We start from the raw sequence: 27,459 nt of genomic DNA, 5'->3' as shown, positions 1-27,459 counted from the left end.
CACCAATTTATATTTCCACCAAACTGTACATAAGGTTTCTCTTTTCTCTACATCCTCATCAACACTTGTTATTTTTTATCTTTTTGATAATAGCCATTGTGAAATGTGTGAGGTAATATCTGGTTGTGGTTTTGATTTGCATTTCTCTGATGATTAGTGATGTTGAGCATCTTTTCATGTACCTATTAGCCATCTTTTTTTGGAAAAATGTCTATTCAGATCCTCTGACCGTTTTGTTTTCTTTTCTTTGAGTTTTTTTTTCTTTGAGTTGTATGAATTATGTATATGTTTTGGATATTAATGTATTATTTGCAAATATTTTCTTCATTCTCAGGACTTAGATTGTTTGAGGTCACTAAGTTCTTATTCATATTGAAAGAGTTTGCCACAATATTCTCATTAACAAGGATGTCCTTTTGCCTTCATCTCACGATTTTATTTCTCGTAAAATAAGTTTGTTTTAAAGTCATTGTATTCCTAAAAAGTTGTCATCAACGTGAAAAACTTCACATTCGTGAGGAGTGTTGTTAAATGGTTGATGTCACTGATGCCAGTGGCAGCCTGGGGTACAGGTGAAAGCCTGGTTTATAAATTCTGCAAGGATATTCAAGACAATGAAGTCAGGACTGGCATAGACATGGCGAAATGCTATTCCTACTTTCGAGCTGAATGGAATCCTGTTCTCCCCATATTTTTTTTTTTTTTTTGTCATGACTGTTCTTTGTTTTTCCCCAGTATCTGAATTATAAAATGAAAGAACTCAGTTATTAGATGCCTACTAAGAATGCTAAGTACTTTCATATTGTTTTCTTATTTTGACCTGATGCTAATTCCAAGAAGGAAATATATACAACTCATTTTGTAGAGGTCAAGACATTGAAGATTTGGTTATTGGTACGTTAGAAAAGGAAGGAGAAGAAAAACTACTCACCAAAAGTTATATACAAAGTAGGATTCCACAGTCAATTTTTTTAGGTTAAAATTTTCCTAAACATGTTTAAAAAGGAGGTGGATGAAGTCATATATTTAAGACATAATGCTGTGTTAACTGTCCATTTAAAAATGTATTTCATCTCTAATGTTAAGTGAAGTGTCACCATGTGGTATTGATGATGATCATCTTAATTTTTCCCCCCCTTTCTTTTGGTTTCAGGGGAAGAATTTGTCTCTTTTCCTCAGCATTAGTTTGTTAACTCTCTGGGGGACTTCCCTTTTGGGTGCCCGTTTATACTGGATGGGAAACAAACCACCAAGCTTTTCCAACTCTGACAACCCAGCTGCTGATTCTGATAGTCTCCTGGCTCGCACACTCACCTTCTTCTACTTGCCAACCAAGAACCTCTGGCTGTTACTCTGCCCTGATACCCTCAGTTTTGATTGGTCAATGGATGCCGTGCCTCTGCTCAAAACAATTTGTGACTGGAGAAACCTACACACTGTGGCCTTCTATATTGGACTCCTCCTTCTTGCCTACTGTGGTTTAAAGAGCCCAAGCGTGGAAAGCGAATACTATGGGAAATTTGTAACAAATGGCAAGCAGAATGCAAATGGACATAGCTGCCATTCAGATGTGGAGTACCGGAACTCAGAGATTAAGCCCAGCTTTGCATCCAAAGTAGAAAATGGCATTAAAAATAATGTACCACAGACAACACCACTTCCTTCTACAGAGAACATTGTTGTACTGTCTTTATCTTTGTTAATCATACCCTTTGTTCCTGCCACGAACCTGTTTTTCTATGTCGGCTTTGTAATTGCAGAGCGAGTATTGTATATTCCTAGCATGGGCTTCTGCCTCCTCATTACAGTGGGTGCCAGAGCCCTTTATGTCAGAGTCCAGAAGCGGTTTCTCAAGAGCTTGATTTTTTATGCTACAGCTACATTAATTGTTTTCTATGGACTCAAGACTGCAATCAGGAATGGAGACTGGCAGAACGAGGAAATGCTGTATAGGTCAGGGATAAAAGTAAACCCAGCTAAAGGTAATAATTTATTTTATGCTTTTACCTAGACAGTTTACTCTTTCTGCCTTCTTATATCTATGCTTCTTGCCTTAAAACACAGCATTAAGGATGAAGAGGTCCTTTTATGCAATGCCCATATCTTTTTATCTTTTAAGAGATGAGCAGTGCAATTTAGAGACATACCAGTGTTCCATATTTGGAATAGGGAAGTATTTTTCCAAGTCCTTGGCTACATTTGTCCAGAGCAGTGGTTCTAAACCTTGGCTGCACATTAGAATCACCTGGGAATCTTTTTAAAATCCTGATTTCTGGGCCTTATCCTTTGGAAATTCTGTTTCTTTGTTACTAATGTTGTGGCCCCACCCCATAACAAAGAAACAGAATTTCCGGAGGATGATTCCCAGGTGATTCTAATGTGCAGCCAAGGTTGAGAACCACTGGTCCAGGGGAATTAGAACTCTTGTTATGTAAAAATATCGACTACCATAAGATTTTAGAAAAATGCTTGGTTTCCACATTTTAAAATACTGATGGACATCGCCTCTTTCAGCGTGTAATAAAAGTCAGGTTAAAACAATTAAGTATACTTGAGCTCTTCTGTTTTGTAAGCATCACCTGAGTAAACACCACAAGAATGACACTGACACAGTTAGCAGATTTGGAGGTAAGTCTCCCTCTGAACCTCGGAACTGTGTCTGTAGGTGTCAGTGCTTACGCATGCAAGCGTGAGTTATCCTTAGCGTTGCAGAGGCCAAATAACTGGGGTGCTGCCAAGTAGTGAGCACATTCTTATTTGAGTTCTTAAGTCACTTGGGGAAATAAACTTTTCACTGTACCATGTAAAGATTGATCATATTTTTTTTATTGGTTTTGATTTAGAAAGTTATTTTAGCAAACCTCAAAATCTGTAAGTGAATAGTCAAAAGCTGTTAAAAAGGATTTCTCTGGTTTTAGTCAATTAAATGGTTATGGAAGCTTGAAAACAACTGAATGAAAATAAGTTTACATTTTAAGTGCAGAAATATAGAAAAAAGTGCCAAATACTCTTGTTCTTCATAATCCATTTTTTAGTTATGTATCCTTTGGCAGCAGTTCTCAACCTGTGTGTCTCGACCCCTTTGGGGGTCGAATGACCCTTTCACAGGGGTCACCTAAGACCATCGGAAAACACATATATAATTACATATTGTTTTTGTGATTAATCACTATGCTTTAATTATGTTCAATTTGTAACAATGAAATTGGGGGTCACCACAACATGAGGAGCTGTATTAAAGGGTCGCGGCATTAGGAAGGTTGAGAACCACTGCTTTAAAGTATGTTTGCTTGCATTTGAACTGGTCGTCTCCTTTTCCTGACACAATTCTGTACCAGTATTTAAATACTAAAAGTACAAAACCGTTCCAGTTGTATGGAGTGCCCTGCTGCTGTATATAAGGATATATACACAATTATCTAGACCAGTGATTTTCAACTTGTTCATGTCATGGCACACATAAATGAATTGCTAAAATTCCGTGACAAAACAAAAAATATCATTTTCCTGATCCGACAAAAAAAAGGGGGGGTATATGTTTGATTCATTCACATTGGCTGGCTATTGCGTTGGCTGTTGTCATTTTTTTATTTGACAGTCTGAGTGAAAAGAGGTCAGTGCCCCTGACTAAATAGTCAGGTATTGCATTAAAAATTATATATATATATATATATATATATATATATATATATAATTGATTTCAAAGAGGAAGGGAAAGGAAGAGAGAGATAGAAACATCAGTGATGAGAGAAAATCATTGATCACTGCCTCCTGTAAGCCCCCTACTGTGAATGAGCAACACATGTCTGGAAGCCAAGGAACTACTTGTTGGTACTTATACTGTTTAATAGATTGCAGGAATTTTAAGGTGACTAGAAACTTTATTTTTACTTATTTTTTCTATTATTTCTCTTTTTTTCCCCTCAATCCTTCTACCCCCACCAACTCCACCCTGACAGCTGTCAGCCTGCTCTCTATCTATGAGTCTGGCTCTGTTTTGCTCATTAGTTCATTTTGTTTATTAGATCCCACATAAGAGTGAAATCAGTGCATAGCATATTCTCATGGAAAAATCTTCACCTTGTGGCTTTTTTAGGTAGTGAGTACTATAGTTTATTGGATGCCTGAACCTACATCTTGCTGTAAAAATCGTTGCAATCAGTTCTCACAGAATACTTTTCAGTTCATTTTTCTTCACTGGTAGATATAAATATATTAAACAAGGCTGTGCTACCAGTTTATTTTCCTGCTGTTTAAAACAGAAACATAATAAGGAATTATAAGAAAAATATCAGCACATTATTTGCATCCCAGGATTGTTCTGAGGATTTATTAAATTTATTGGTTAAGTTTTCAGTTCCTGTAACAAGGAGCCATGATAACAGTGGCTTGACTAAGATAGAAGCCTCATTCTTTCATGTAACAATCTAAGCAAGTGCAGCCCAGCGCTGATAAGATGGCGCCATGGATTTTCGGGATCCCAGCCCCTTCTCTTTTGTTCCCTTGCCATCTCAGTACTGTCACCCTGTCCATGTGGTCCAAAATGGCTCATTGTCACATCAGCACTTCAGCTGACAGGAAGAGGGAGAGAAGGGGCAAATGGTGGGTATGCCCTTTGTCTTTATGAGCAGACCTCAGAGATTGTACACCCCATGTTTTGCTCACAGACTATTGGCCTCACCTAGCTGCAGAGAGGGCTGGGGAATGGAATCTGTATTCTGGGAGGGCAAGTACCCAGGCACATTGACTTACTCTGAAAAAAAAGGAGGGGCAGGAGTGTCTGTAACAGGCTCTGTCCTAGACTTGGCTGAAAACTCCTAGATGTTTTCCAGCCTTACCTGCTATTACTGTTGACAGTGATGATTATGATTCTGGTGAAGTTATTTTGGTGACATGGCTAAAATATTTGATCATTTGTTCATTTATCCATTTAGTTGGTAAAATAATTATTAAGCATTTTATTGGTTTCCAATATATTTTTATGTCTTTTTGTTATAGTATTAAGCACTCCGAATACTATTAGTTAAATGAATACACAACTGACCAGTATTTATTATATCATTTGAGACATTAAAAATTGAATTCCTGTCCTAGCTGGTTTGGTTCAGCGGATAGAGCATCGTCCTGTGTGCTGAAGGGTCCCAGGTTCGATTCTGGTCAAGGGCACGTACTTCGGTTACAAGCTGGATCCCCAGCCCTGGTCATGGAATGCAGGAAGGAATCAATAGATGTGTCTCTCTCACATTGATGTTTCTCTCTCTGCCTCTCTCCCTTCCTTCCATTATCTCTAAAAATCAATAGAAAAATATCCTCAGGTGAGGATTAACCACCTCCTCCAAAATTTTGGATTCCTGAACCCTTACTCCAGCCACCTGTTTTACTTGAAGCCTTTCCTATCTCAGTTGATGGCAGCTCCATTTTCCCTGCAGTGCTGGTCCACACCTTGGATTCATCCCTACCTCCACTTTGTCTTTCACATCCTACCTCCATTTCATTAGCAATTCATCTCTGCTGTCTTCAGAATCCCTCCAGATCTTGACCACTTTTCACCACTTCCACTGCTACCATGGCCCGAGCCAACTTCATCTTTCATCGGATTATCATTTAAAGTGTGTGTCCTGATCTCCCTGTCTGTTTTCTGGTCGTTAGTTAGCATGCTGTGGGATGTTTTATTAAAAGTGACCTGATGTGTGGATAACAGGAACTGAGGTAAATGGGCATAGGGTGAGGTTTAATTTTAGTCTGGCTAGGAGTTGGGCTGTTACCAGAGGCATCACATTTATCTGGTGTCCTTACTGTTGTCTCTCCTGTTGTCTGTGGGCTTCTCTAAGAACTGAGTCTGTGTTTTGCATTTCTTCTTGCTGTAATCCCCTGTTATTATACCGGAGGCCTGTTGATAATGTTGGTAAAGGGAGGGGAGTTTTGTATGGTTTCATAGTTACATTTTTGTGTCTCCGGCTCTGACCTTGCTGCATGTTTATTAGTTTTCTCTATCTCCCCCTCCAGTTGAAAGAGGAAGGCTAGATGGGTCTGGACTGTGAGGAATGCTGTTCAGCAAGGTCTTTCAACTGAAGAATAGACCTTTGTTGTGGAGACAGATAAGGGCATACAGTAGTCCCTCCTTATCCTAGGCTTTGTTTTATATGCTTTCAGTTACCCATGGTTCACCTTGATCTGAGAATATTATGTAGAAAACTCCAGAAATAAACAATTCTTAAGTTTTGAATTGCTTGCCATTCCAAGGAGTGGGATGGAATCTCATGCCTCCTGCTCCAAGCTGCCTGGGAGGTGAATCATTCCTTTGTCCACTGTATCTACGCTTAACAGCATGTCCCCGAGTAATGGCATTTGGTTATAATGTTGATGAGGAAAAAAAAAATCAGTTCCCCACTGTGCCACTGTCTGTGGAATTTGCACCTTCTCCCCATATCTGCGTGGGCTTTTCTCTGGATTCCTCCCAATAAGGAGAGAGAGAGAGAGAGAGAGAGAGAGAGAGAGAGACACCCCATGCTCACAATTTTTATTGCAATACATTGTTATAATTGTTCTATTTTATTATTAGTTATTGTTCTTAATCTCTTACTGTGCCTAATTTATAAATTAAATTTTATCATAGATATGTACATATAGGAAAAAACATAGTATGTGTAGTCATGCATCGCATAATGAGCTTTCTCTAAGTGACAGACTACATATAGACGAGTGATCTTAAAAGATTATACCTTGGCTGAAACCTTCCTGTTGCTAGAGAGGTAGTAGCTGACATTAAGTCCTAGTGCAAGACATTATTCATGTGTTAGTGGTGATGGTGTAAACTGGTGTAAACTGATGGTGTTGCTGGTGTAAATGAACCTCTTACACTGCCGGTCACATAAAGGATGGTCTAGGTTTGTGTAAGCTAGCTCGGTGTTCTTCTCACAAGATGAAATCGCCTAACGCTGCATTTCTCAGTGTTTCTTATTGTTAGTGACACATGGCTGTGTAGGGATTGGTATTGTCCGTGGTGCCAGGCCTCCACTGGGGTCTTGGAACTTATCCTGTGGATAAGGGGGAACTATTGTATTTCAAAAAGTTTATTCTTATGCTCCCTCCTCAGGAGCCAGGAGGGCATCTTAGCTCTTTACATGAGAACCTGGTGGTGTCCATGAAGGCTAAACTCACAGAAGTGTAGAGGCCCCTAAGTCTGCTGTGGCCCCATGAGTTTCTCCCTCTCACATTCAGTCACTAGCAACTCCTCACAATTACAAGTTCATTGTTCCCATCAATTTCCATCTCCCACAGCTTCTACTCCAGGTATTCTCATCTCTGCTGTGACTCTGGATTTGCTCCTCTCTCCAAATTTTAGGGTCCTGGCTTGCCCCACGACCTCAGTTCACTGATAGCTCCAAAAAAGGCATTGGATTATTTATTTATTTATTTGGCTTTTTCTTGGTGAAAGGATGGGAGTGACGACTTCCAGTCTCTTTACATGTCTGACCTGAACCCTTGCTTCCATTTTACATCCTTAGAGTCAGTGTTTAACCAGCAGCCCTGGCGATCGATCCCTTTGTAATTCAAGTCAGACTCTGGTACTAACGGCCTGTGGTCCTCCACTCAGTCCCCATTTGTCTCAGAGTCAAAGCACATCATCCCAGACTGGACCCTATACTTCTATCATCCAGTCCTTGGCCCCTTTCATGTGCCTTCTGTGTGCCACGTGAGCGCCTGCCTCAGAGCTTTTGCACCTGTCATTGCTTCTTTCTGGAATGTGTTCCCTGGGATATTCTCTCCTTGGTCTCCCTCACCATCTTGAGGACTGTGGTCAAATGTTATATTATAAATAAATTGCTGCATTTAAAATCGGCTACCCCTTCCTAGGAAACACTTCTTGTTAGGAAAGAGTAGCCAATTAAATTCTTAACAATTTAAAAATTGCAACTACCTGCCTTTCCCAGCATTCCCTACCTATCCCCATGCTTTTTTTTTTTTATAACACTTACTATTACTCTTTGACATACTACCTCGTCCATGTGTATGTGTTTGTTGTCTGAATATATGTCCAGCATACACTAGAATGTAAGACACACGAAGGCAGAGATTTTTGCATTTTTAAAATGCCATGTATGTAGCAATTAGGACAGTGCCTGGTGGAGAAAAGGCATTCAGTAATGAATACACTGAATAATAAATGTTAAAGTCATCATCCTTCTCTTTAAAGAGGATTTATAATCTGTTTAGAGATAAGGTGTACATACATAAAGAAGGCAAACATGTAAAATATTAGGCTGTTGCTCTCCTGTGCACTGAGGTGTGCTTTATAACAGGAGGGATAGAATTGGGAGCGGATTCCATGGCTGCCTCTGTGACATATGCTTCCTTTCTGATACAAGGCAAAACTCTTTCAATCCAGGTTTCTTCTTCTTTTTTAAACCTATTTATAATAATTTTTCTGTTTATAATAATTCTGTCTAGCGTTCATTCCTTAGCAATTATGAGATTGGCAGTAATCTTCCTAAAGGCAATTTTTTTTACTTTATTATGTTATTTGAGCCTGGCAAAAGATTAGAAACCCTTTAAAGCCAGTCTTTCCTCAGATTGTCTGAGAATGTAGTTATTTCATTGTTAGGTTTTTTTTTCCCCTTCCTTTGAAAGCCTTTGCAAATTTTGGAGTTCTTCAGTCTACCACGTGCTTTAACTGAATATGATTTTAAGCCTCACGAAGCATTATACATGAAGCTGCTGCCTTCAGTAATCGGTACTATAGACAGCTGCCAGTCATTAACTGATTGGATGCAAATGACGATGGGTAAAGCCTGTCTTAGTGACTGTGCCGCTAATTTATGGTTTAAATTGGGATAGCAGAGAAATGATAGCTGATTTGGACTATGTAAACCACAAGTCTCATCTCATTATGTGGTTGATAATGTCAGGAAAATACTAGACATGGTTGATTACTGCAGTTTGCTGATTTCACAATGACTCTTTGCATTTTTGTGCTTAGGAAAGAGGAAATTTTCTCTGATGACTGCTTTAATGAGCAAGCCACATAATATTTAAATGGCCTTTTTTCTGTTTAAACTAACATTTTATAAACCATATTGATTAATATTTGCTTGAAAAAAGCATTTTTAAATTCATTACAAAGTGGCTAAATGTATGATCACCTTTCTTCTTGGCTCCATCTAAATCCCCATGTGTCTTTGGCTCTGTAGAATTTGGCAAAATTGGTTTCTGCTTCTATGGCTTTTCAGACACTATACAATTTTCACTATCTTTTCATTTTTCACAGCTCTCTCTTCTGCAGTTTTGTCTCCTCTCTAGATTGATTCGTCAAGATTCTGTCCAAAGACAGCCTTTATTTTCCTTTCTGTGTAGAATTAACAACACTATCTGGTAAATAACATGGGTCAATAAATGGGTCATTGAATTTCGAAGGTATTTTCCCCATGACCTCATCTCTGTGTGGAACTTCTCCACCTGGGTGATTTGCCAGCATCTCAAACTCCTCGCTTATCTTCCCTGCAACCAATGACTTGCTGACATTCTTACTGATTAAGGTCATATGCACAGACTAACAAAGTTATTATAGATAAACAGATCAGTGAGCACATAAACATAAAAGAGAATGATAGCATATAGGTAGCATATCTGGTATGCTAAAAGACATTTGCATTTTTAAAGTTAGATTAAAAATCAAATCAGTTCTTTAGAATAGTTTATTAACTCTATATCAGTTTGCTTTAAGGAACATATAGCTATGATTTTTAATGGTGTGAAAAAATATCTTAAAAAATAATTAGGAAAAATTAAGCAGGGTCAATTCAAGAAAATTTTATTAAGAAGCTAATGTTTATTTTTAATGTCTGTTTTTAATGTAAGTATGTGAAATGCTTGAATAACATATGTATGCACATATTTGAAACTCTAAAAGTGATTATGCATTTCATATTCATCCCATCCTAATACAAATAACAAATATTTAGATTAAAAAAGAAAGAGACAAATAATTGTTTCAGTTATGCAAGTTTAGACCATTTTTCTTTCATCCTGGATTTCTGTAAAATTGATACTCCCATTTCAACTTCTCATCGTTTCAGATTTCCAGAAACAAGTATGTTGATGGAATATAATTTTATTCAGGAAACAACTCATAATTCAAGTGAAATCTAAACCTCTAAGTCATGTGAAACTTGACTAATTCACTGTGGATTTTATAGTCTAAGTTTTTGTTTACCTTTAATTGAATATCTTCTACGGTGAATTGTGATTAACCAGTTAGCTTTGAAATGAAGTATTAAATTTTATTATTTTATTTTGTTGATAATGTTATGTTACTTCTAAAGTAAGATGAACATTTTTCAAAAGAGGTTCAGATTTTTATAATGAATAAAACTTAACAGTTAAGTCAGGAAGGGAATCAGTATAGTATATTGTTAAGACTGACTGGCCTCATCAAAGAGTTGTAAGATACAGATTTTCATTTTTAACAGAGATGTGGTAGGAGATGTGGCAGCTAATAGCACCAGTAAAGGCTGGTTGAGAGAGAAATAGTACAAAGTTAAATCAGACTTCTGTACAGTAAAGAAATTCTGTGTTGCTTCTTTTCATTTCTTTTGAGTTAAAAAAAGAAATAGAAAATAATAGGGCTGACAAGAATAAAATGAAAATGTGTCATTTACTCAATCTAGACTAAAATAGTTTAAAAAGTAAATTTGCTGAATTGTTAAATTAAGGCTCCTTTTAAACATTTGATTCTTGAAGATATCAACTGTAATTATTTTTCAGTTGAAATGGAGTATTCACAGAAGTTCAAAAGTATATGGTTTTCTTGCCACTAAGAATGGAGTGGCACACAATTCTTTTCTTTTTCTATCAGTTCTAATGACTGTGAGTAGGTTGTATTATAAAACAAAAAACAAAAACAAAAACAAAAAAACAACTGAAAACCAGATCACAACAGACTCAATTAAAATGGCCCTATGGTGGTGTATTATCAGTGAAGCAGGTGATAATAATCTCTTTGAGGTTATCCATAACCAACTTTTAGCACCTTAACAGGCTTTGTGAAACTCTCAAATCTAAAATTAGTGTTGTCTTAGATTGAATAAATTTATCGGTTATATTTTAAAGGAATTGAAACTAGCATATAATTTTTAAAAAGTATAAATTTAAATTAATTTCATATCCATATTAGCTATTGTGTTTGATTCTTAAGTTTTCTAACATTCTATTAAATATTTATGAAATACATTGTTCATTGAGATACATGTACACATATACACTTTATATTTGTACTATTTAAAGAATATTGCTAAAACAAATACCCATTTTGCAACTTGAGTATTACCAGTATCTTTGAAGTCCTGCCCTCATACTTTTTCTTATTTCAGTTTTGTTTCTTTCAATTCATTTCTCTTACTTGATGTTAGAACCTCATTATGGTCTTAAACAGAAGCGATGACAACAGGTTTTTGTCTCATTCTTATTTTTAAAAGAATTTTTAATATTTCACTATTAACTATGTGCATTTTATAGGTTTTCTGTAGATAATTTTGATCTGTAGAGATTTATTTCTAGTTTAATTTTTTTTTCTGAATTTGTATTGATAATGACATGTATTTTTACACTCCATCTGTTAATTTGATAATTTATACTAACATATTTTCTAATGTTGAAGTTGCTTTGCATCCCGGGAATAGGCGGAGGAGTTAGTTATAATGCATTTTCATTTTTTATATTCGTCTAAATTTGTTTTTCCCCCATGGTCCTGTGTGAGGTTGGCGGTTCCAATATTGTGCTGTCATTTTCTCGTTTTAGAATCAATTAGCATCATAGAATCAGTTTGAGAGTATCATTTCTTTTTTTGTTTCCTGAAAGATTTTATAAAAGATTAGAGTACCACTTCCCATACATATTTGGTAGAATGTACCTGTATACTTAGTCATTTGGTAGAATGACTAAGCATGATGTTTTGTGTATGAGAAGGTATATATGTTTCTATTGATTTAACTTCTTTTATGATTTTGGAAACATTCTGGTTAATTTTTGGATCAATTTTGCTAAATATTTCCATCCCCTTCCCCTTCCCCGCCCCCCCCCACCCCCCCCCTCCCCCCCCGATTTTGTTTAGTTCAACTAGCAGTGGTTGGCAAGCTCATTAGTCAACAGAGCCAAATATCAACAGTACAACAATTGAAATTTCTTTTGAGAGCCAAATTTTTTAAACTTAAACTATATAGGTAGGTACATTGTTATTAACTTAATTAGGGTACTCCTAAGGCTTAGGAAGAGCCACACTCAGGGGGCCAAAGAGCCGCATGTGGCTCGCGCACCGCAGTTTGCCGACCATGGAACTAGAGTTTCAAATGTATTTGCACAACATTATATAAATAATGTTCTCAGTATCTCCTCCCCCCCCCCCCCCATATACCTGCCTCAGTTTAATTTAAAACATATTTTTGATTTGAGACTCTTTGGGTGACAGGTGTTGTATTGCCTCAAACTTTGTGAAGGTGATTTATGTAAAGGAATTTCCAGGGAATTTTTTTTCTGTTTGTCCAAATATGTTGAGCAGACAATATCCACCTTCTCCTTTTGTTTGTTTTTAGTTCATCTGTTCAGGCTGTTTCCTTTCAGGGGTCTAGCATTTATGTGGTTTCCGCAACCCAACCTACTATTTGAAGCCAAGTCTATGGAAAGGCCAAGTCCTGGTTCATCAGAGCGTTCATCTGATACATGCAGGGTGAATGCCGTCCTCAGCGCTTGTTCATCCTTCTAGGTTCCTGCTTTCATGCAGTTTCTAGACTTGGGGATGTTTATTTTTTTTCTCAATTAATACATTGATTAACAGATATTTTTATTGCTTATCTAGTATTTTTATGTGTTCTCCACAAGGAGGGACTCTCTGAACATTGAGTTCTATGCCACCAGAAAGAGAAACCTAAGAAATATCTTCAAATCTGGCATCTATTCAGGGATGGTTAGCTATGTTAGAAGATATATTTGAGAATAGAGTTGTATGTTTTAGATCATAGCAGATACTTTTAAAATTTTTAATTCTTCAACAAAAGAGAGCTTAGCTGCTAGAGTAAGCTATAAAGTATATTACAGCACTATCTCATGCAAAATCAAATTACAGGTGTTTGACCTTAGAAAACACAGAAGGGGAAAAGAAAATATGTTTATGTCCTGCTGTGATAATAAGGTTTCAGATAATTTTACAGATGTAGCAGATTTTCAAAAAGACATGTAGTATATTTTAGTTTTATCTTTAGTATGCATACACACCTATTATGATTTTAGTGGATTTAAAAGAAGACAACATTTAAGTTCAGGGATTACAGAAAAATCTGATCTGTTTCAAGTCATATAATTATTGAAAAGTGGTTGGCTGTAGAGGACTATTTATATATGTATAACTTTATATAAAAAGATGACTAATACAAAGTGTGAGACCCACTGTTATGCAAATGGGTGTTGAAAATATCTTTAGCTTTGAATAATAGTGTTAAATTTATTTGTAATTTAAAAATATTACCAACCAGGGGGATCTAGCAGGAACGTGCATATTATTTGCTTACTAAAAGTGAGGTGAGGATCAAACATTAAAAGTTTTGAGTTAAAAAATGATAATATTGTTTTCCAAGTCAGAAAGCCCAATCTGGTTTGATCAAACAGTAGACAGAAAGAAATTTAAAAGAACAAACAAATCTTGAGGGCAGAACTATATTAGAAACTTTATTGTGTCTTGTATTTAGGATTCTAATCCCCAATAATACTAGCTGCTACTCTGAGCATTCATTCATTTTAAACAGCTTAATTTAATTCCTTTATGCAAGATACCATGGGATATTATATTAAAATAGCAACATCAACATCTCTTTTGGAAGTTGTATAGGCATCTATTATAATTAGGAAAACTTTCTCTCTAGGAATGGTAAGTGCAGAAAGAAAAACTGGATTAGATATGCAATAAACAGCTGAGAGGCAGGTTTTGACAAGGACGGATTACTGAGGCATCAGTGCACTTTTTTTCTTAAGTGCAGTTGTTTGCCTGGGTGGCAGAGGAAACTTATAGTCTTACAATGTTTGGGGCTGATGGCAGAGGAAATTTAGTCTTACAATGTTTGCGGTTCTGTGTATTGCAACTTGGAGTTTATATAATAAGGAAATGTGATAAACATTTTTTTTCTCCTTCTATTCTTGTTCTTTGGGAAACTAGAGAAAATTTCTCAGACTATATATCAGGGGTCCTCAAACTTTTTAAACAGGGGGCCAGTTTACTGTCCCTCAGACCGTGGGAGGGCCGGACTATAGTTTAAAAAAAAAAACTGTGAACAAATTCCTATGCACACTGCACATATCTTATTTGGAAGTAAAAAAACAAAACGGGAATAAATACAATATTTGTATTTGCATGTGGCCCGCGGGCCGTAGTTTGAGGACCCCTGCTATATATCATGAGACCACCAGCAAAGAGGAGAAATTTTTGAAATATTTTGAAGATATCATCTGGTTTTACTTTATCAGTTGGCTTACTTTCTTTGAGTTATACAATAAGCTTTCATGGTTTGCAGTAATGATGTGGAGCACCTCATATCTCTACTCACAGTGTTTTAGAATAATCTGAATACTTTCCAAGGATGGCATCAAGTTATATTTGCTCTAGAGATTAATTAGTGAATGAGTGGTGGTGTTCACATTCATGTGACGGTTGAAAATTAATTTAAAGGAGAAATAAGTTTCTGGTCTTGCATAATGAAAACAAGCATGTGAAAGATGTCATATAAATCTATGGATTGTGCATATTTCTTTTCTCCAATCACAAGGATATAATAAAATTACTTTTGCTCTTGAAATTCTGTTATTTGGAAGCCATGGAACAGGATTTTAAAATCTCTTTTGCTGTTACATTTTCAACGATGTTGAGATACTTCCTGCGGCCGGTTGTACAGTCCCTACAGTCCTCCCAGCACTGTACTCTGTGCTGTGGTGTGTGCAGTTGTTCTAGCAAGAGGCTGTTTTCTGCTGTGGTCAGAGGCCCGCCATGTTTTGGTTGTGCCTGTAGGTTTTCAGCTCCCAGTTGAGCTTGGAGTAGATACTTATTTTTGAGGTTTCAAGTTAACAACTTTGGTTTAAAGAGGTATATCCTAGCCCCATATCTGGTCATTTGATAGAAAAATACAGTTTCCCTATGAGTTTTAATCAACCTGACATATAAATAGTCTGAATGTCAGCATTATTTAGGACTCATGGATAGATTATATGATTTCTGCCAATAAGAGCATGTATCTGGTCATAATTACTAGTTGGTAATATTTGTTAATCACTAATATGTGTCCAGTAGATGTGTTTGGTATAAATGATCCTTTCATGGCTCTGAGAATGCCCTGTTGGGATCCAATCTGGCCAAGATCAGAGTTGCTTCTCTTTCTTATATTGCTCAGTTGATGCGATAATGTCATTTCAGCACATGGATGTTTCTGAATTTAAAGCTTTTCCTGATTCTTCCCATTTATCTTACCCCTCTGCTGATTGGCTATCTTTCACTGCCTGGCAGTAGAAGGTTCTGAGTTGTGCATTTAAGACTGTTAAATGAGTAACGACATTATTTAATTCAATGTTGAGATTTTCAAGGGATGCAAAAATGCTTTATACTCAAGTATTTGCTGCATAGCCTTTCTTTTTATAATCTTAACTGCTTTTTCAAATATTTTCATTTACAGTTTTTATTCAATATTATTTTGTATTAGCTTCAGATGGACAGCATAGTGATTCGATGGTTATATATTTGGCAAAGTGTCTCCCCCCCCCCCCCATTATTTCAAGTGCTCACCTGACACCATACATAGTCATTGCAATGTTATTGCTGATATTCCCCGTGCTGTACTTTACACCCCCATGACTATTTTGTAACTACCCATTTGCACTTCTTAATCTCTTCACTGTTTCCACCCAGTATCCCAACCCCACTCCCTCTGGCAAGCATCATTCTATTCTCTACAAGTATGAGTCTTTTTCTATTTTGTTTGTTCATTTATTTTGTTCTTTAGAGTCCATGTACAAGTGACATCATATGGTCTTTGTCTTTCTTTGTCTGACTTATTTCACTGAGCATAATACATTTCTAGGTCCATTCATACTGTTGTAAATGCTAAGATTTCACTTTTATGGCCGAGTAATATTCCATTGTATATATATATACTGCACTTTTTTATTCACTCATTTATTGGTGGATACTTGGGTTGCTTCCCTGTCTAGCTATTATAAGTAACACTGCAATGAACATAGGGGTGCATATATTTATTTGAATTAGTGTTTTGGGTTTCTTCACATACATACCCAGAAGTCGAATTCCTGGCTCATAAGGCAGTCTCATTTCTAATTTTTTGAGGAACTGCCATACTGTTTTCCATAGTGGCTGTAACAGTCTGCATTCCCACCAACAGTGCCCAAGGGTTCCCTTTTCTCTCCATCCTCACCAATAATTGTTTATTGGTTTACTGATGAGAGCCATTCTGACTGGTGTGAGGTGATACCTCACTGTGGTTTTGATTTGCATTTCTCTGATGATTAGTGATAGTGAGCATCTCTTCATAGGTCTATTGGCCATCTGTATATCCTGTTTGGAGAAGTGTCTGTTCAGGTCCTTGGCCCATTTTTTTAATTGAATTTTTGGTGTTTGTTTCTTTTTGGTGTTGAGTTATCTGAGCTTTTTATAAATGTTGGATATTAAATCCTTATCAGATATATCATTCATAAATATCTTTTTCTATTCAGTAGGTTGTATTTTCACTTTGTTAATGTTTTCCTTTGCTGTCCAAAATCTTTTTAGTTTGATATAGTCCTATTTGTTTATTTTTTCTTTTGTTTCTCTTGCATGAGGAGATATATCAGGAAAATACTAGTAAGAGAAATGTCAGAGATTTACTGCCTACATTTTCTTTTAGGAGTTTTATGGTTTCAGGTCTTACATTTAAGTATTTAATACATTTTGAGTTTTTCTTGTATATGGTGTAAGAAGGTGGTCTAGTTTCAGTTTTTTTGCATGTGTCTGTCCAATTTTTCCAACCTCATTTATTGAATAGACTGTCTTTACCCCATTGTATGTTCTTGTCTTCTTTATCATACATTAAATGATCATATAGGCACGGGCTTATTTCTGGGCTCTCTGTTGGGTTGCAGTGATCTATGTGTCTGTTTTTATGCCAGTACCATACTTTGTTTTTATTACTATAGCCTTGTAGTATAGTTTGATATCGGGTAAGAGAATACCTTCCACTTTGTTCTTCTTTCTCAAGATTGTTGTGGCTATTTGGGGCCTTTTGTGGCTTCATATAAATTTTTAGATTATTTGTTATAGCTCTGTGAAAAAATGCTATTGGTATTTTGATAGGAATTGCATTGAATCTATAGATTGCTTTGGATAGTATGGACATATTAATGATAATTATTTTTATCCATGAGCATGGTATATGCCTCCATTTATTTTTACCTTCTTTAATTTATTTATTTAATGTCTTATCATTCTGAGTACAGGTCTTTTACTTCCTTGGTTAAATTTATTTCCAGCTATTTAATTTTTGTTTGTACAATTGTTATTGGGAAGGTTTGCCTAGTTTCTCTTTCTGATAGCTTATTAATGGTGTATAAACATGGTGCTGATTTTCGAATGTTTATTTTGTATCCTGCTGAATTCCTTTATCAGTTCTAGTATATTTTGGTGGAACCTTTAGGTTTCTCTCTATACAAAATTCCTTTATCAGTTCTTGTATTATTTTCCTGGAACTTTTAGGGTTCTCTTTATATAGTATTAGTTCCCTGAATTTCACTGAATTCCTTTATCAGTTCTAGTAGTATTTCGGTGGGACCTTTAGAATTCTCTTTTTTTATAATATGTGTTTTTGTTGATTTCAGAGAAAGGAAAGGAGGGGGAGAAAGAGAGAAACATTGATGATGAGAGAGAATCATCGATTGGCTGCCTCCTGCATGCCCCCAACTTGAGATCCAGCCTGCAACCTGGGCAAATACCCTGACCGGGAATCGAACCTTGACCTCCTGGTTCGTGGGTTGACGCTCAACCACTGAGCCACACAGGCCAGGCATAGGGTTCTCTCTATGTCATATCATATTGTCTGCAAATAATGACAGTTTTACCTCCCCCCACCCCCACCCCCAATTTGGATGCGTTTTATTTCTTCCTCTTGTCTGATTGCTGTGGCTGGGACTTCCAATAGTACTTTAAATAAGAGTGGTGAAAGTGGACATCCCTCTTTTTTTCCTGATCTTAAGGGAAATGCTTTTACTTTTTCCCCATTGAATATGAATTAACTGTGAGTTTTTCATCTATGGCCTTTATCATGTTGAATTATGTTCCTTTTATTTCCATTTTGCTGAGAGTTTTTTATTATAAGAGGGTGCTGGATTTTCTCAAATGCTTTTTTCTGCATCTATTGATATGATCATATACTAGTAATTTTTATCCTTTTTTTTTCATGTGGTGTATCACTCTAATTGATTTGTAGATACTGGATCAACATTTGAATCCCAGGAATGAATCCCACTTGAATGTGGTATAGTGTATTATCTTTTTAATGTATTGCTGAATTCAGTTTGCTAGTATTTTGTTGAGGGTTTTTGCATCTATGTTCATTAGGGATATTGCCTATAATTTTCTTTCTTTGTAGTGTTTTTATCGGGTTTTGAAATCAGGATAATGCTGGCCTCATAAAATGAGGTTGGGAATATTCTCTCCCCTTGAATTTTTGGAATACTTTGAGGATGGTGAGTGTTAATTCCTCTTTGAATGTTTGGTGAAATTCACCTGTGAAGCCATCCAGTTCAGGACTTCTGTTTGTTGGGAGTTTTTTTTATGGTTGCTCTGATTTTGTTGGTTATAATTGGGTCTGTTCAGTTTTTCTGTTTTTTCATTTCAGTCCTGGAAGATTTCTATTTTTTTAAGAATTTATCCATTTCTTTCAGATTGCCAATGTTGTTGTTTGTGGTATTTTCTTATAATCTTTTGTATTTCTGTTGTGTCAGTTGTTACTTCTCTTTTACTGCATTTGTGATTTTATTTGGGTTATGCTTTCATTTTTTCTTGATGAGTATGGTTAAAGGCTTATCAATTTTGTTTATACTTTCAAAAAACCAGCTCTTGGCTTTATTGATCTTTTTTGTTGTTTTTCTTTAGACTCTATTTCATTTATGTCCACTCTGATCTTTATTATTTATTTTCTTACTTTGGGCTTTGTTATTCTTTCTCTGGTTCTTTAGGTATAAGTTCAGAATGATTATTTCAGGTTTTTCTTCTTCTTTGGGTAGGCCTGTATTGCTATGAATTTCCTTCTTAGGGCTGCTTTTGCTGTGTCCCATAGATTTTGAGTGTTTGTGTTTTTATTTTTATTTGTCTCCAGGTATCTTTTGACTTCTTCCTTGATCTCTTTATTAACCCATTATTGTTTAGTAACATTTTACTTAGCCTCCATGTGTTTTCAGTTTTTTTTATGTAATTACTTTCCAGTTACATACTAATGTGGCCAAAGAAGATGCTAGATATGATTTTAATTTTCTTAAATATATTGACCTAATTTTGTGGCCTGACATGTGGTGTTTCCTGAAAAATGTTCTATGTGCACTTGAAAGAAATATATATTCTCCTGCTCTGGGGTGCAATTCTTCGAAAATATCAATTAAATCTATCTGGTCTATTGTGTCATTTAAGGTCACTGTTTCTTGTTGATTTGATGTCAGTGGGGTGTTAAAACCCCCTACTATTACATTGTTACTGTCAATCTCTCCCTTTATGTCCATCAAAATGTGCCTTTTATATTTAGGTGCTTCTCTCTTGGGTACATAAATGTGTATAAGGATTATATCCTCTTGTTGGATTAAGACATTTATCATTATATAATGTCCTTCTTTGCCCCTTATTGCCTTTGTTTTAAGTCTGTTTTATCTGATGTAAGTATTGCTACCATAGCTATTTTTGTGTTTCCATCTGCATGAAATACCTTTCTCCATCCGTTTACTTTCACTCTGTGTGTCTTCTGATCTGAAGTGGGTCTCTTGTAGACAGCATATATGTAGGTCTTGTTTCATGTTGTTGTTGTTGTTTTTAATTTATTCAGCTACCCTGTGTCTTTAAACCATTTACCATAGGATCATTAAACCATTTATATTTCAAATGATTACCAATAGGTACTTAGTTAATGCCATTTTTTTTCATTCATATTTATGTTCCTAATTTTTTCCTTTTATTCTTCTTTAAAAAACTCCCTTTAAAATATCTTGTAATAATAATTAAAACAAATAAATTTCTTGTAATACTGGTTTGGTAGTGGTTAATTCCTTTGGCTTTTTGTTGTTTGGGAAGCTCTTTATTTTTGCTTTAATTTTAAAGGATGGGTAGACCTCCTGGTTGTCAGTCCTTGCTTTTCATCACTTTGAATATTTCATGACATTCCCTTCTGGCCTAAAACATTTCTGCTGAGAAATCAGCTGACAGTTTTATGGGAGCTCCCCTGTGGGTAACTATCTGTCCTTTTCTCGCTGTTTTTAAGATTTTCTCTTTGTCTTTAACCTTAGCGATTTTAATTATGATGTCTTGGTTTGGGCCTCTTTGGATTCATATTGTTTGGGACTCTCTGCTTTCTGTCCTTGTGGGATTTTTTTTCCTTCTCTAGATTGGTGAAGTTTTCAGTCATAATTTCTTCAAATAGTTTCTCAGTCTCTTGCATGCTCTCCCCTCCTTCTGTGATACGGATGTTATGCTTGATGTTTTCCCTCAAGTTCCTTAAGCTATCTCATTGTTTTAAATTCTTTTTTTCCCTGTTCTGATTGTTTTCTGCTACCTTGTCTTCCAAATTGCTGATTTGATCCCCACTGTTGATTCCTTCAAGTGTATTCTTCACTTTAGTTATTGTATTTTTCTTTCTTTTTTTTTTTTTTTTTACAGTTTCTATGCTTTTTTTTATGCTTGCTTCTTCTTTGTATAAGTTCTCTCTGAGTTTATTTATTCTGTTCAGCTAGTCCTCAGATGTTCATACAGCTTGATTTTTGTATGCTTTAGTTGTAATTTTGATGTGGTCATGGTAGAAGGTGAATCCAACTTCCACCTTCTCTGCCATCTTGGGTCCTCCTCACCTAGCCTTTCAAGAACCTTCATCTGCTTATCCAGCAGAAAAAAAGGCAAAAAAAAAATTAATATCCCCTCTTCTGTTAATAGTCAGCTGAAAGTACAGAAGAAATTACTTTAAAATGATAGTTTCCCAAGATTTGTTCATATAGCAAAAGTGATTGATATTTATTTTTAGAAATTTCATACTTATTTAAAACATAATTTTCTCTTATTAACATGCATAAACATTTTTCTACACATGTAAATATGTGATTCTTTAAATTTGAATTTTTACTGATTATTTACTCCTAATCTCATTTTCTCTGATATTAGCTATGTCTTTTCCGTATTAAATACTAGCTGCTAAGTTGATAAACTGTCAAAAGTTAATATATAGAAGTTAATAGATATTAGTGTATTAATCTGTATATGAGATGTATTATATTTGTATATCAGAAGTAGAAATTTTTATAAAATATAATCATGAGAATGTCTATTATTTTTCTTTTTTTAAAATTGGCTTCTACAGTATTTAATGTTGCCCTGAGCTTTGTTATGATTGGCCCAGATTTACTTGAAAATTAAAAATTTAAAATATGTTTTTATTGATTTTAGAGTGAGAAGAAAGGAAAAGGAGAGAAACACATTGATGAAGGAGAGAAACATGGGTTGTCAAGGTTAATATTATTAGCATACTATTGATATACTAATTAACTTCATTTTTAAATACATTTTTCCCTTATTAGAAATACATTTAGTTTCAGGTCTATCTGAAGTAACCAAAGATAGGGAAACAAGAGAAATAACTGCATATTAAAAAATTACTACAATTAGAATTATGTGTAAGTATTCTGTTATTCTGATGTCATAGTAATCATAAAATTATTTCCTCTTTTTCCACTTAAGATTTTAACTACACATGTTTTTTAACCCACTTAACATTCTTTTTTGTAATAATCTAAGGTCTAATTACTTTAAGAAAAATAAATTCTCAGACTTTTATAAGGGCTCCTGTTTCCCTGGGGTCATATGAAATGACTGTTATAGAATTAGTGAAAAGCCCAGGCTACCAATGTTGACCCCTCACAATCTTTACAAAGAGATGGACTGGGAAAACATTGTGGTTAAAAAAACAACAGTCACGTTTATCTTAAGTTCCATGGAATTAAGTGGCTCTTTCCCCGCTCCCTTGGCCTTTTTTTCTTTTGCCCCTCTCCATTGTGATTAAAACGTTTAACATAATTAACCTTATATTTGAAAATATTCATTTAAATTATACCCTTGATAATACCATTTTTGGGTGACAAATCTAGGTGTTCCATAGAATTTAAAAGTAAAAGCTTTGGAACCAGAAAGACAGATACAAATTTTAGCTCCGTTGAGGTTAAGTAATATTAACCTTGACAACCTTCATCAATGTGTTTCTCTCCCTTTCCTTTCTTCTCTTTATCCTTTTGAGTGTCACTTTTCTGAATCACAGTTTCCTCATCTAATACCAACTGTATGATATTATTTGTTATGAGGAACAAAATATAAAATATATACACAAAATTAAAAATAGGTCTTTAAACTAAATAGAAATAATTCTCATCAAATACATTAGACATGCCTGACTTTATTTTCTTTTGCAGCTAGTCTGGCCCAGATAACTGATATAGTTTCAATTTTTAACCCTTTTTGGTGGTATCATGCTGATTTCAAATAAGAACTCAAAATTGGAGGAAACAAAAATTAGTATTTATCAGCTTATTTAATGCAGTTAGATGCTTCAATTTTGTCAAAATTTGCATAGAACTCAAGATTTTGATATAGGAACTAAAGACATATTAAAGTTCTGAGGTGAAAATAAATTAAAGCTGAAGGCAAAAATGAAATATGAGTCCTTACTGATTTTGATGACTGTGTTCAGTGAATTAGTGAAGTGAAAATGCGGATGTTATAATCCAAAGAAACATGATTGCTCATATAGACCTGAATACTGTGTAGCTAAATTTAAAGTAATAACATAAAGAAAATCAAAATTTTAGCTAATTTTAAGAGCAATGTATGCCAGAATTATAAGAAAATTATTTTAACGTTTCTAATAAAAATACCTAATATCTTTAAACTTTTTATGTAAATTAAAATATTCTTGAAATAAATTACTCTAATCACCCTGCATTGATTTTGTGAACTATATGAGAGGTAAGAAATTGCGGTAGTCATTTTAAAGTAAGTTTGTTTTTGCTCTGTAAACTTGGAACTACTATGTATTTGAATGGAGGTATTTATTGCTGTAGATGACATTATTTCTAGGGGGCACTCACATTTGATTTTTCTCTTTAGAACAACTTTAGCAAGATGGGAGTATTTAATTGTTTTTTCTGCCTTTCAAAGAACATAAAATAAACTGTGGCAGATTCTGGACTAAGTACAAGAGGGGCTTTCTTTGTGAATGAAGGTCAAGTTTCTTAGTAAATGGATACCTTTTGGATACAATTGAGTATCAGTTTGAAGGGCCCTTGAGATATAAGAATTACTACTACTTCTTCCCTTTCTGATTTTTTAACAGAAAATTTTAGTTTTACTTTTGAAAGTAAAATAACTTCACAGATCAGATTTTCTAAAGCTTTTCCAGCAATATGTAGTATTATCAGTTTGCCTTCTGTTCAAGTTATCATCATATATTCTTAATCTTAGGAAATCATGTTAGACAAGTCACATGTACTTGTTAAATTAAACTATGCTTATTACATCTCTGTCATGCGTAAGGTATCTTCAGGGCACTTAGAAAATCGTAATAAAGTTCCCTAAGTCTCCAGCATCTTTGAGCAGCACCCATTTGTTTACACAGGTACAGGATGTTCTACTTCCAATGAGTTAACTGGAAAATGGGATATATTTGAAGTTAAATTCCCAAAGAGATGTAAAATAATTAATATATTATTTGGTATGGAAAATATATTATGTAAAAATTGGGACCAGATAGTTTAATTTTACCCTTAGCAGTTCTGAGGGAATGACTTATTTGGATGATTTATTTCATTTTCATATTATACTTTAGTTCCTCAATTAAATATGTAAAAATATTATTATAATATACTATTCTATTTTGTATTCAAATGCAATATTGAAAGAGTGAGATAGCCTTACCTCTAAGTAGATTCCAATGCCTGGAAACAGATCTGGATCTTCCTGGTCATTAGCTTTGCTACTAAATGAGTTAACCTCAGTTTTCTCATAAATGAAATAGGTATAGTAATATACCTCAAAGGTTTTTATTAGGATAAGTAAATTCTGAACTCATTTCACAAATGAGTGAGATCAGAATTTTATCTTTTATCTTTCTCTAACTGGCTTATTTCACTTAGCATAATGCTCTCCAGGACCATCCATGCTGTTGCAAGTGATAGAAGTTCCTTCCTTTTTATAACAGCATAGTATTCTATTCTGTAGATATACCACAGTTTTTTAATCCACTCATCTGCTGATGGGCACTTAGGCTGTTTCCAACCTTAGCTATGGTAAATTGTGCTGCTATGAATATAGGGGTGCATATATCCTTTCTGATTGGTGTTTCTAATTTCTGGGAATATATTCCTAGAAGTGGCATCACTGGGTCAAATGGGAGTTCCATCAAATAGTAAGTTTTAAGTAAATGAAAACACCTTTATGATTTTTATTATCATATACTAGTGGCCCGGTGCACGAAGGGTGGAGGGTGTCCCTCAGCCCGACCTGCACCCTCTACAATCTGGGATCCCTCTCATAATCCAGGACTGCTGGCTCCTAACTGATCGCCTGCCTGATTGCCCCTAACCGCTTCTGCCTGCCAGCCTGATCGCTCCCTAACTGCTCCCCTGCTGGTCTGATTGACGCCTAACTGCCCCTTGCTGGTCTGATCACCCCCAACTGCCCTCCCCTGCCAGCCTGATCGCTCACAACTGCCCTCCCCTGCGCAACCCACCTCCTCTGCCGGGCCCTGCCTCCTCCATACTGCGCCGAGCCATGGGATACCCAGGCCTCACCATGCGGAGTGGCTGCCGAGCCCTGCCTCTGCTGTGCATGTGGCCATCTTGTGATGACATCATGCATGAGGGCCACCTAGGCTTTTATTAATAATAAAAGCATTAATAATAATAAACATATATATATCCTCTATGTGTTCTCCTAGGTGAGAATTTCTCTGGGAATGGGATCACTGGTCGGATTTGTCCTTGACTTATATATATGTATGTTAGTTCTCTACCTACTCTTGTCCCTTCTTTTCCTTTTCTTTAATGCCACTTAGATTTATAGTGCTGCAAGGAAAAGCCATGAGATCAGACAGCAGTCCCACCGACCCCATATAAGATCAATTTATAATACTCATTTTGTAAAACAACAGGAATAAAATGAGTGCCCTAAATATTTTGAAACACTATTGGGGAAAACTGATAAGTTACTCTGATATTTTAGAAAGAACTAATTATATATTTTTGAACTTCAAATAAGTGATTTATTATATTATCTTCAGAGTTTCAAATGTGAATTGAATTCATCTGTCCACACTTGTCTACTGAAATACAGACTTTAAAAGCATGGGTACTATTTTTGGGCTTCATCAGAATTTCTTGGAAGAATAATAGTAATTGAGGATTTTATTTCAATAAAACTGTACTTGAAAAAAATCACCACATGAGTTGAACACCTAAATAAAATTTATGGGCCTAAAAATGTAAATGACATTACATGTTAATGAAAATACAAGATCTTTTAAGTCCAAAGTATAATTACAAAGTGAAAATTTGAAGATAATCCCAAACATCTGTTTTGAATTGTTTTAGTACAAGAAAAAGTTTAGTGAATGTTAAAACCCTTTATTCCTTAAGTAGGATATAGGTTAACTCCATCTCTATTTAAAAGAATGTGGGTGTGACTTTCATTTTTCGTTTCTCCCTTCCCCTTGAACCCAGCTGCAGGGTGTTAGTTTAATTTCTTCTTTGGCTTGTGGCATGTTTTCAGGATAATCCCTGCACATTTCCTCTCTTTGATTCATATATTCATTTGCTTTTATCTCTATTGCTAAGTTCACCTTCCCTTTGTACTATAGGCAGCACCTTCAATGTACTTAATTTGCATCCTTCAATTTATGATATACTCTTATAAATTATGCAGTGATGTGTTGGGTGCAAATGAAATTTTAATATTTATAACTGGTGTTGTGCCATGGAATGCATTCAATATTTTGTCACTTTGTAGACCTTTTTAAGGTCCATTCATGTTACAGTGTTTACATGGAATTCGTTGCCGCATAGTAATCCATAAAGTCTATGCCCCACATGGTACCCCCAGGGTAGACAATCAGTTACTTTACTATCAAGCAAAACTAAGGTTAAACACCCTGTACGTGTCCTCTTAGGTGAGAATTTCCCTGGGAATGGAATTGCTGGTCAGAGTTTGTTCTTGACTTATGAATGACATTCGTTGATTTGACTGAGTATTGTCAGATAGGATAACAAATGGCTGGCCCAGGCTGCACTGCCACCAACTCTGCACAGGGTCCTTCCCCTATTAGTGCTTGTCTTTATCCAATTTTCTATTTGTTGCCCATCTGAGTAGAAATTATATTTTGTTATCATTTGCATTTCTCTGAGTTACTAATAAATTTGAGTATTAGTTAAAATGCTTGGTATTTATTTTGTCTTTCCTCTATAGGTTAATAACTCTATAGGTTAAGTGTGTACACATGAAATCATCATATTAGCCTATTTAAGATGTACATTTTGTATTCCACCTTAATATATTTTCCTTTAAACTGGAATATATCTGCATTAGCTAGATTTTAAATGATTTCTCAATTCAACAATGATTTTTACTTTTTGTTTTATTATTGAAACATGATAAATGAACAACTTTCATGAAAATAATTACTATTTGACTGCTGGTGGGATTTTTATTAGGTCATATGGTTTAGGATGATTTTCTATTTTTTGTATTAATCTTTACGTTAGCATTGAGTTTTGGTAGCACTGATGCAAAAATCAATCACTTTTAAATTTGAAAATTTGGAAATGGCGATAGTTTTTACACCAAAAATGTGTGCGTCAGTTTTAGACTTTGTTTTGGCAGCTCTTACTTTAAAAAGCTAAAATATGTTTTTATAAACACTGTATTGAAGAACAATTATCTAAGGGAGAGGGGATTTTTAAGTGGCATTGTTTTCATACTTGAGTGTGATGAAATCTTTGATGTCAGTGCGCTTTAGCTAAAGACCACCAGGAACACACCTGTGGTAAGGAAGGTGACTTACTTCTTACACTGAGGGACCAATGTACCATGGAGACCCTGTGGAGTCTCATTACATATCCTGTTGTTGGAACTGGACTTTGGTTGGGTGATTT

At 35.3% G+C, this 27,459-nt stretch overlaps 1 protein-coding gene across 3 annotated transcripts in view; it reads left to right on the top strand.

Annotated features, from left to right (window-relative positions):
• Positions 1-27,459, top strand: part of TMTC2 (transmembrane O-mannosyltransferase targeting cadherins 2) — a 413,884-nt gene that overhangs the window by 196,086 nt on the left and 190,339 nt on the right. For all 3 annotated transcript variants that reach the window (XM_070409633.1, XM_070409634.1, XM_070409635.1), the window contains exon 3: positions 1,154-1,982. In XM_070409633.1, the coding sequence (XP_070265734.1) occupies positions 1,154-1,982 (829 nt within the window). The remainder of the gene's footprint in view (positions 1-1,153; positions 1,983-27,459) is intronic.

The sequence above is a fragment of the Myotis yumanensis genome, unplaced genomic scaffold (assembly GCF_028538775.1).
Source record: "Myotis yumanensis isolate MYYU_CA2020_CCGP unplaced genomic scaffold, mMyoYum1.0.hap1 SCAF_3, whole genome shotgun sequence".
NCBI lineage: Eukaryota > Metazoa > Chordata > Mammalia > Chiroptera > Vespertilionidae > Myotis > Myotis yumanensis.
The sequence above is the reverse complement of the archived record's forward strand: the minus strand, read 5'-3'. Positions and strand labels throughout refer to the sequence as shown.